This window comes from Andrographis paniculata, unplaced genomic scaffold (genome assembly GCF_009805555.1).
Source record: "Andrographis paniculata isolate CXL003 unplaced genomic scaffold, ASM980555v1 Contig15END, whole genome shotgun sequence".
NCBI lineage: Eukaryota > Viridiplantae > Streptophyta > Magnoliopsida > Lamiales > Acanthaceae > Andrographis > Andrographis paniculata.
This window is the reverse complement of record NW_026137435.1, coordinates 895,721-906,800: the sequence shown is the minus strand read 5'-3', so window position 1 is coordinate 906,800 and position 11,080 is coordinate 895,721. Positions and strand designations below refer to the sequence as shown.

The following is an 11,080-nucleotide window of genomic DNA, read 5'->3' as shown; positions in this document are numbered from 1 at the left end:
ATTTGTATATTTTTTTATGTTTCTGTTCGTATTCTATAATACTTTTTTTCAAAAAAAATATATCATGACAATTATTGTTTGGATTAATGTTCTATTAAACATGTTTAATAAAATTTGAGAAAACTCTACAAAATCAATATTAAACTTCTCATAACCTATTCCAAACTATTGAGGTGTAGTATTACACTGGCTTCCAAAAATATGAAACTTTGCGTTTACTAGTATTTTCATTTATATCTTTTCATAATTTTCTATTTACCGACTATTTCAATTTTTCCTCCATCATTTCCTCTTCAAGAAAAAAAAAATATATATATATATAATATTCATTCAAAATATCAAATTAAATATCATCTCATTGTACTTTCTTTTTTATCTCAAAACATTCAAATTCAAAAGATTCAAGGTATACTTCTAGAAATGGAATCAAAATCAATAGTTTTACAAAGTTTCGCAAACCCAAATCTATAAGGAAGGCAAGGAGAATTACGGAGTTTAAATTGCGATGGATTTGGACTCAATTCAAGACTTCATCACATCCCACCGAATCAAAGTCTAGTGTGACTTTCCCGTCGTACCTGGTTTGCTGGGTATTAGGTTCAGCCTGGGGTTTTACCCAATACGCACTTACGGGTAGTGGCTGCGGATTTCCACATCAAAAAAAAAAAAAAAAAAGTTTACATGACTTCCTTCAAAAGACTTCACTCGAACTAGTTTGTTGAACTTCAACTCAAAACTCGAGTCTTCACAAACTCACTCACTCGAATATTCCAAGCAAGCGAACAATAGAATAATTCTCACAAATTTGCATGTATTAACTATTTGATATTAATGCAAGCATTCCATTGGGGTGCAAACCCAAGTCCCATATCGGGAGTTGTGAAAAAAATTCTACACTTTATAAGTCTCAAGTGAACTCCACCACTAGTATGAGGTCTTTTAAAGGATATCCAAAAACAAATCCGTGCGGGCTCAGCCCAAAGCGGACAATATCATACTAATGTTAAATTGATCCAGTCCCAACACATTCTTGATCCCTACATCGTATGCAAATTATGTCACCAAAGTTAATAATATATATCACTACAAAAAATATCAATTTTTTAACGAGAATTTTTCGTTCTTAAATCCACTTTTTTCGGTATTAATGATATTAGAGACGGAATTAGAGATGAAATTACGTTGGCTACGTGAACTTTAGGAACGACATATTTGTGTATGCACGTGTGTGCCAATTGAAACCTTATTGTATTATGTGCATTGATTGTAGACCTTTAATTTGTACAAAAATATGTTTGTCAATCATTAAATCTTTATGGTTATACAAAAAGTAATGATTTATGTATATGTATATATGGCAATGAGTCAATGACCAGGGATTTGATCAGTGAAAATTTGGAAGCTATTTGATTTATATCATTTAAATTATATTATAATAGCTTCGGAATTTATTCCGGCCATTTTTTATGATAGTGTAACCGATCAAAATTTGAAAGAACTGTACTCTAATACACTCTACTTCCTTAGTCCACCAAAAAAATAATGTGCTTACAATTTCTTCGTAAATTACGAAAGAAATAATCACATTTTTGTTGAACGGGAGAAAGTAATAATTATTAGGAGTTTTATGTGAATTTGGGTCAAAAATTTCAACCTGTTTATGTATACGGGTCGACATGAACCCGACACGATAATAAACGGGTTGGGTTAGGGTTGGGCTCTCAACTCGAACCCGACACGACAACCCGATTATAATAGTATATTAATATTGATTAATATATTTATTATATATGTAAAATAATTATAATTTAATAATTTTCTTATAAATTAATTTAAACTAAGTTCAATTTTAAATAATTCAACCTAATTTACGCTCAAACCAATAAAAATTAACATAACACAACAAAAACTAATTTAATTTGAATAAAAAATTTCGACTTATGAGTTAACACAAGTCAATCCGAACCCGACACGATAATAAACGTGTCGAATTATGGTTGAGTAATTTAACCCATTTAAAGTATTCAACCCGACACGAATCGATCCATTGCCCGCTCTAGTTTTATGTGAGTTCCTAGAACGTACTATCATCACTCCAAGGTCGATATTGAACCATAACTATATATATTATTGGTCTAACATTTTCTTAGCATCTTTAATTTTGTCGTTGATATGACACATAGCAATTATTTCTTTCTTGTTCAATGAATAAATATGTAACAAATTCACATAATGAGTTAGAAATTCAGCACCATGTCAATTTTTTATATGATCCAATAAATTTCTCAAATAATACTATACATTTTTTTTTATTATTGTTGTTGTTAAATAGCACTATTATAAGCAAGATTCAATGCATTGTCAACTCACAATTATTATGTATGCATAATAATTTATTATTGCCGTTTATGAACGTTTATTCATAAAGATTTTGTAGATATTTCCCTTAATATAGGCTACCAATTTGCTGAAAGGATACACAATTAAAATACTATAAATTATTGTTCAATATGCCTCTCTCTCTCTTTTTTCTTTTTTTTTTTTTTTAAAGTATTTTTAGTTTTAAGTGTTTTTATAACAAAATGCGAGGAATGAAGTATTTGGGTTTATTTATTTTATATTTTTGGATTAATGTATTTTTATATTAATTATGGAATTTTGTATTGACAATATAAAAAATAAGAATTTATATTGATTTATTTTTTTTAAACGGATGAAATATATATTATATATATTGTATTAATATGTGTAAATTAAATTTTTTTAATACTCCCTTCGTGTGTCTGCTACACTGTAGACACGGTATTTTAGGAGGGGTGTAATTAGTAGATAATTAAGAATGTATTAGTGAAAATAATTATCCTATAATATAAATAATTATAAATTAAGATTAACATAACTAATTAGTTTAATTAAAATTAAAAAAAATAAAACTAAAAAATTTAAAATGAGATTAAAGTGTGTAACCATTTTCCAAAGAGTGATATGGTATGTGGGACGGATAGAAACGGCAACGTGGACATGGTATCTGGGACAGAGGGAGTAATATTTACGACAAAAACGTATCATGTGTGTACATACATATTGTATCTTTAGATGAAAAACGAATTAAAGTATATATACATTTATATGAGGCATCTAAAAATTAAAGTATATTTAGTGTTTTTCATCCTTGCATTAAAGTAGCATCTAATATCATATGTATTTTACTTGGTTAAATATAAGATAATAACAATTTTTAGTACAAATATTACTTGAGATAAATTAATATCACCCATCAAGTAGGATTAATTTGTCCCTAATTAGTGTATTATTATATGAGGTTTTAATTCATTCGGGGTTTTAATATGTTAAAGTAAATAAGTGGTTATATTGAATAAAATAATATTATCGACCATAATTATTCAAAGTAAACACGTTCTAAAGGTAGAGAAAATTAGTAGTTTAAATCTTAGTGAAATTGGATTCAATTCAATGTTTCATGAAGACAGGGTGAATCAAAGTCAAAACAAAAACTATTTGTTTTGGCATATGAGACAAGATGTAAAATTGCTATTAGAGCCTGCAATCGAGATCAAAGAGAAAAGTCCGCACAAAATGTGGCAATTTAAGGTGAAGCCATTTTGCTTGGCTTAAGTTCGATCATAACCAGATGAAAATGGATAAGACATGGTTTGTTGTGAAGCCTAAGTTCGAGCTAGACATGGTTTGTTTGTCACTTCGATGAGTTGTATGGAGTCTTATTTTATATACTTGATTTATTCTCTATAACTTGTACTTTGAAATTATTATTGCAAAATTTAGTTTGGCCACCTTCAGACATATATCATCATAATCGAATTTGGTCATCAAATTCTTGTGTTCTTGTATACTTTTTTTTATTTTTCTGATTTATGCAACATATGATCATTTCACTATTATCATACATGCACATTAATGTATTATTGCCGATTTGAAAGTTAAATATCTATTCAGATACGCTCATTATTGCATGAATTATAGAAAAATGTACAATTAGATCTTCAATTTGATAAAAAAGGATACGAAATCTAAATTCGGCAAATTTTTATGTATTATAAATTTCATCGCCCCACACATTATAAATAGAGAAAACCATTGTGTATTATACATATGTGTTTACTTATATCTTTAGTTGGTTTTTTTATGATTGAGTTATTTTAGATTTTGAAATCATTTAGATACGAAGGTGAGGGTAAGTTTTGATGTGATATTTTAAATTAATGTAAGTGTTGACTGTTATATTTTGAGAGAAAATAGTGGAAAAAAAAATGCTTAGTAAATCGAATATTAGTAAACAAAAAGGACAAATAAATATTTTTTTAAATGTAAATAATTTTCAACATGCATACATTAACCTTTTTTCTTAAAAATTGAAATAAAATAGAGGTTCATGCATTATTAATTCTCACAATCATGTATGTTCATACTATTGTCATCATCATCGGCTAAACAATTACCAACCACCATGATAGTCTTTGTCGTTGCCATTACCGCCACCATCTCCACTCAGCCTCGACCATTGATTATACGGCATCATTGTGCTCAGCCCCACTTAATATGGATAATCCAATAGGCATTTCACATTCTTCCCAAGGTAAGTCATGGATCCATGCCAAGTCTCGATTATATCTCTTCTAATCATCTCTATTGATGTTTTCTATAGGAGGAGAAACTTTTGGGCAATAGAGTTGATACTCGGATGTCCAAACAATTGAGCTTTGTCTTTGGATGAGAACTCTCCGACGCCGCTATCCACTGCTGTTAGAGTGCAAAGCTTGCTTGCTTTCTTAAAAGCTTTATTTGGTACGTTGAGAAAGACACTTGAAGGTTTCTCTTCTTCTATATCTTTTTTCTTAAGGATCTTGCGACAACCGGATTTTTTAACACTATGACGATTTGGCTTGATCTCCAGAAGTGCTCATAGTGTCGAAACAGAAGCTAAAGAAAAAAGATAAGTTTGTAAGAATATATACAAGAAGATAACAAATAAAAAAAAAAAAAAAAGTGCATTGGTAATACTTGTGTATGTTTATTCATGCATCGATATCTTAATTTTTATACTAGCTTAGACTGTCGTGATTAATATTTTTATTAATAGAAAAAGTGAATTGATGTCCTTATTCTACCTTCATTCATATGACCAAATTTGCATAAATCAAAAGTAGAAAGGGGACATCAGTTTACTTTTCCTATAATATATATATATATATATATATAGTCATGAATGTCTAAACTAATATAAATATTTGAAAATCCATTCAAAATAAACATAAAAATATTACCATGCATTATTTTATTTTTTGTTATTTTCTTCATTAAATTCTTGCAAACCTATCTGTTTTTTTTTCTTCTATTTCATCTTCGACACTATGACCACTTCTAGAGATCAAGCTATATATTCATGGAGGTAAAAGCCTAACCGTCGCAAGATTCCTATAAAAAAGATATAGAAAAAGAGTAATCTTCAAGTGAATTCTCAAAGCCCGATCGATCAAGGCTTCTTAAGAAAGCAAGCAAGTTTTGCACCCTGACAGAAGTGAAGGCCGGCATTGTAGTGTTCTTACAAGAGACAAAATCCATTCATTCAGACATCCAAATATATATCAACTCCATTGCCAACAAGTTTCTTCTCACCTAGAGAACATCAAGGGGAACTAGCGGAGAAAGGGTCGAGATTTGGCCCGGATCCATTACTAACTTTGGGATGGATCAGTACCCAATATGGGCGTGGATTATCCATGTGGAGCGGGATTTAACACGATGGCGTCATATGATTAATGGTCGAGGTTAAGTGGTAATGGTGGATGTAATAACACCGGCATAGACTATCAAGGTGGTCGGTAATTGGTTAGGCAGTGGTGATGGCAATAGTGTGATTATGCATGATTGTGAGATTTGATAATTAATGAAAGTTCATTTTATTTCAATTTAAGAATATGTATGCATGCTAAAAATTGTTTAAATATTATTTTGAAAAAATTGTGTTGATTTGTAATTTTATGTTGTTTTCGTTTTATAATTATCTTTTTTTTTTCTTAAAACATATAATAAAAATTATTGTTTGAACTAATTTTCTCTTACGTGCACATGTTAAAGAAAGAAAAAATAAATAAATAAATAAACTTGAAATGGTCCTCATAAATCAATTTCCCTCGTAATCCATTTCAAACTATTGAGGTAAAGTATTATTTTGGCTTAGAAAAATATGAAAGTAGAGATACATTGTGTTTGTCTGGGAATTTGGATTTTGAATTGGAATTTGAACCGTAAAAATTTTGAATTTAAATAGTTGTATGATGTGATATAAATAGATGTAAGTGTAGAGGTGATGTTTTAAATGTAAAATAGATTTTTAATATAATATAAAAAATAAAAAATAGGTGTTTGATTTGATTTTTTGGGTAAAAAAATGAAATGAATAGTAAATTTAAAATTCAATTCCCCAAACAAGCACACCCATAGATGTTTATAATATTCAATCTACCGAGTATTTCAATTTTTCGACCACTATTTCCTCTCCAAAAAATATATAAATTACAACATTCAATATATATAATACTCATTCAAAACATTACATCACATCACATTGTATCTTCTTTGTTATCTCAAAGTTTTCAAGACTCACAAGATCCAAGGCATATAGAAATGGAATCAAAAGCAATAACCATACAAAGTTTCCGAAACCAAGATATATGTAAGGAAGGCGAGGAGAATTATGGAGTTGAAGCTGCGATTGATTTGGACATATTTCAAGACATCATCACATCCAACTGAATCAAAAATTACATCACTACGGTGGACATCGCTTGATTCCGGGCAAGCGTAACAATTTTAGCTTTGAACACCGAACAATTCGAACAAGGCTTTACATATTAACTATTTGATATTGCAAGCATTCTTGATTCTTAGAAAGACAAGAAAGTGATTCCTACTTCGTGTGCAAATTATGTCGCCAAAGTTAATATATATATATATATATATATACACATGTAGACACATTTGTGTGTACATTGTAGATCTTTGTACAAAAATATGTTTGTTAATGATTAAATCTTTATAGGAAAACAAAGAAATGTATTTATCTATATATCATATATATAGATAGATAGCAATGACCAGAAGTTTGAGTCAAAACTTTGACAGCATGGATAACAAATGAATAATAGTATTTAATTGAAAATTGGTATAAAATAGAACGTAAAAAACTAAATTACCTTTATTTTTATTTTTTTGAAGAGTTTTAAAAAATAAATTACTGTAATAACTAGGGATAGTTATAAAAGAATAGAAACAATTTTATTGTAAAGTGAGATCTCGATTATTAAATAAAAAAATATGACAATTGTTGGGAGACGAAAAAAATATTATAATAACCTCATAATTGATTTCGAAATCATTTTTGAGGTGTCTCATTCTTTTCTCTAATGCATAGTAATAAATGTACTCAGCACACGTTAATGTTTTATATAGTCCAATAAATTTCTCAAATACTACAACAGATTTATTATTATTATTATTATTATTATTATTATTTGTTAAATAGCACTATTATAAGCCAAACTCAATGCAGCATTAACTCACACCTTAAATAATCAAATTACAATATTGACCGTAAAATCATATGTTCAAACCTGATGCTTTCGTATTTATCTGCCATATATGATTTCCCCAGTGTGATTTGTCTTGTCAAATTCGGCCGGAGGTTTACCCGATGCGTATTTTCAACAACAGCTGCGGATTTTCCATGTTATAAATAAAAAAAATAAGAAAAAGGAGAATTTACAATACTAAGAAAGGAGTATATAAGTAAAAATCTCACCTGTTATATTCAATACAGTTAACCAGGAAAAAAGAAAAAGACATAAAGAGAAGCCTAGGAAGATGATGTTCCAACATATCATATGAATGTACCAATTTAATACATAAATCCAAACAAATTTGTTAAGGTAGGAGGAAGTAAGAGTACAAGAATGTGATATGAGCAACAAAGTTAAAGAGATTCGAAGAGCAGAACAAACCTCAAGTTGGAATAGGGATGCAACAATCCTCCTCATTACCAATAGCCAACAAACACATCATCGTCGCGGCAAGAAATGCGACGCAAAGACAACCAGCAATGCTGCCTCTGCTGCTGCAATAACCATAGTTGTCTTCACCTTTCTTTCGAAATTCCACTTCTGGAGCTGCCTCTTTCGACATCACCAAGCCTCTGCCATTTTCTTCTGTCGAAGAAACTGACTCCGGCTTCTCGTGGAAGTGCTCGCCATTCTGACAATCGACATCTTCAGAAAAGGCAATCTGTTCATGCCCTGATGCAGGAGGCGTCCACGCGAATTTCCTAATATTTTTATGTCCATTGCAGCAGGCCGAGTTGGAGTTTTCTTGATCCTGAAGTGAGTGGATGAGCTTCCTTGGGGTAGTGAAGATCTTCACGTCGTCAATGTTAGAACGAGCATTCGATCGCTGTATCATAAACACAAGGTAAAAATTAAAATGAATCTTGTTCTAAAGTTCGACTGATTAAAAAATGATGCATATTTACCTGAGGGCTCGGGGTGCGGCTTCTTACACTTCCACTTTCTGCGTCTCCTTGAAGAAAGCCGGTGAAATTTAGGCAGTCGTTCTCATCGAATCCGGCGTTTAAATCATCACTCCCTCGAGTTATATCTGAGAAAATGCCGTCTTTTAAAGAGATATCAAGAATTCCATTTTCAAACTTTCGCCAAAGTCTTCGGTTGACGCTGCGTTGGTAACTCAATCCGTGCTGGCCTTGACATATCGAATTGGGTGATTCGATGCCATAATTATATCCGACAGAAGATGCAACAGTATGCGACTCGGGCGATGTAGTGAAAATCGGAGATTGGTCACCAGAATTAACCATCCTCCTTACTGTTTTCGCGCCATTTTCAGCACATAATTTCTTTGCAAGCTGCAGTGTTTCGAAGGCTGCTCGAGCTACAAATGGCATTCGATCCGACTGGCACTTTTCCATTTCCTTCATTACCAGCTCGAGTTCAGACGATATACTTTTCAGGTCCAAACATCTCATCAGAGAATTGAGCATGTGTATTGCCGACAACTGTTTTTGAGAATTTACTTCAGAATAACCATCATCGAGAATCTGCAGTCCGGACCTTACCAACAGTCTAGCATAGGCTTCGACAATGAGAGAATTGTGTTTAGCCAAGGCAGAAACTAAGGACATTTGCGAATTCGTCTGCGAATGTTTCTCCAAAGCCCCTGCGACTCTCTGACAAACCTCATTCACCATTTCACTCGAAGAAAATCGCCAATTATCGGATTCAACAAGCGCCTGTAAGCACAGAGCAGCGCCAGAGGATGTATTGTCTTGGCTAGCCAAAAGACAGTCGGAAAGGGGTTTGCATAGAGAGTGGATTATGTATCTCTTCTTATCCTCTGCTGTTGTCGGATCAATCGCATACCTAGCTATAGCTGGAACAACCTTTGAGCAAGCTTGATGAAGCGCAAAAGCTCCGGAACTCAAGGACAAGGTCTTCACGATTGTGCTCATTATGTTGTCAATCTCGGGGACAATTTTTGATCCGTGCACTCGAGCAAGAACCTCATATAGTGATATTGTGTGCTCACCAGATGATGTGCTACATTGTTTTGTCTCCGAAACCTGAGCAAGAAAGAGAGGTATTGCCTTCGAATCCAAATCTTTCACATACGACTTCAAAGCTCTCATTGCTGACTTGCTACTTGCAGCATCTTTATCGAGGTTTTCCAATTCTTGACGAAGCTGCGGGCTTAGACCCCTTCCCATTCTCGGGCTTGGACTTCTACCCATCGTACTATTATCTGAAACATTAAAAGATGAGTGTACATTAAGAAACAGTCAACGAATCATTTTATCTGTTAACTTCTTCTTCATCACACATAGAAGCAATTTCATTTCAATTGTCGATTAAAGCAGAAAACAAAACTTTAGGAATCTGTTCCATATCATTTGAAATCATGAGCAAACTATAGATTTCAATTATTGTCCAGATTCAATATAAATAGAGAATGATCAATCAACAAAGTCCCACTTTACTAATGACAATAAACTAAATAAGAGAGGAGATAAGAGGGTGCTCAAGCTCAACTTTCAGAGTGAATAGGCATATACAAATATACATACAAGAATTTTACTAACTACCGAGCATTGAAATATGCTGTTTCAGTGCACCTAGGTTCGGGTTTGAGCAATCATGTAGTTTCAAGAATATCTTGAGCTACCATAACCTGATACAAAACTTTCAGATACCAATATGTGGGGTGATTTTGTTTATCTTTTACACACTAATTTTGTTTCCTACGGAATTTATGCTGAGAAAAGGCCTGACCAAATATCACAAGACGGTGAACTTACACTGTTTCTTCAGCTTCTTGATCAAAAATCGTAAGGACTACACAAAGAAATGATTAATTATAAGAAACTTCAATGTCCACTAAGATTCAGTTTTTCCACAGCATCAATTCAACTACGGAAATCAAATCATACAAAGTCAAAATATGCAATGGATCTAAAAATAATAATCAATTGTTTCCGAGATTCCATTTCTTCCCTTCAAAAAAAAAAAAAAAAAACAAAAGTCATTCCAACAACCAATTAAAATTCACAAGGTCAATTTCTTCGCACTACCGTATCATATGAACTAAAGAAATTAATAAAATTTAAAAAAAAAAAAAAAGGACCTGAAATAAAATCAACGAGAAAGATTTCTACCGGACAATCGAAGGACGAGTGATTAGCTTCCACTGCCCACCAGTTCACCCGAAGAAATGAGCTATGATCGAATCTGCGGAGAGGGGACCGGAGAGAAACGCGGCCGTTGGCGGCGGAGCAGATGAGAGGGTTTTGAATGCGAGATTTGTGTGGGATGGGCGGTTTTTATTTCATCGAAGTTATTTGTATTTTGAAACTTTTTACAATTCCCCCGCCCGCTGTCCCTCTCTCTCTACCTTTGATTTAAATTACAATTTCTCCATCATCTTACTAATTACACTTGCCCATTTGGTTCGGAACCGAGCCATTCGGTTCAGAACCGCC

The 11,080-nt window shown here is 32.2% G+C and overlaps 1 protein-coding gene across 3 annotated transcripts; it reads right to left on the bottom strand.

Annotated features, from left to right (window-relative positions):
• Positions 1 to 4,854: 4,854 nt before the first annotated feature.
• LOC127260270 (protein SINE1-like) lies at positions 4,855 to 11,080 on the bottom strand. 3 transcript variants are annotated; one of them, XR_007840687.1, is made up of 5 exons: positions 10,757 to 11,080; positions 8,564 to 9,846; positions 8,040 to 8,484; positions 7,653 to 7,752; positions 4,855 to 4,959 (listed from the first exon to the last, which is right to left on the bottom strand). XR_007840687.1 is itself a non-coding variant. In XM_051287984.1 (4 exons), the coding sequence occupies exons 2-3, from the start codon at positions 9,833 to 9,835 to the stop codon at positions 8,041 to 8,043; spliced, it is 1,716 nt and encodes a 571-aa protein (XP_051143941.1). In that variant the 5' UTR covers positions 9,836 to 9,846; positions 10,757 to 11,080; the 3' UTR covers positions 7,387 to 7,752; position 8,040. The 3 variants fall into 3 exon arrangements, 2 of the variants coding, with proteins under 2 accessions (XP_051143941.1, XP_051143937.1); XM_051287984.1 differs by lacking the exon at positions 4,855 to 4,959 and having other exon boundaries at positions 7,387 to 7,752; XM_051287980.1 differs by lacking the exons at positions 4,855 to 4,959; positions 7,653 to 7,752 and having other exon boundaries at positions 7,892 to 8,484; positions 10,757 to 11,079.

Coding starts and splice junctions, on each gene's coding strand:
- LOC127260270 (XM_051287984.1), bottom strand. CDS start 9,835: ATGGGTAGAAGTCCAAGCCCGAGAATGGGAAGGGGTCTAAGCCCGCAG. Junction 8,485..8,563: donor GCCGCACCCCGAGCCCTCAG/GTAAATATGCAT, acceptor TTTATGATACAG/CGATCGAATGCTCGTTCTAA.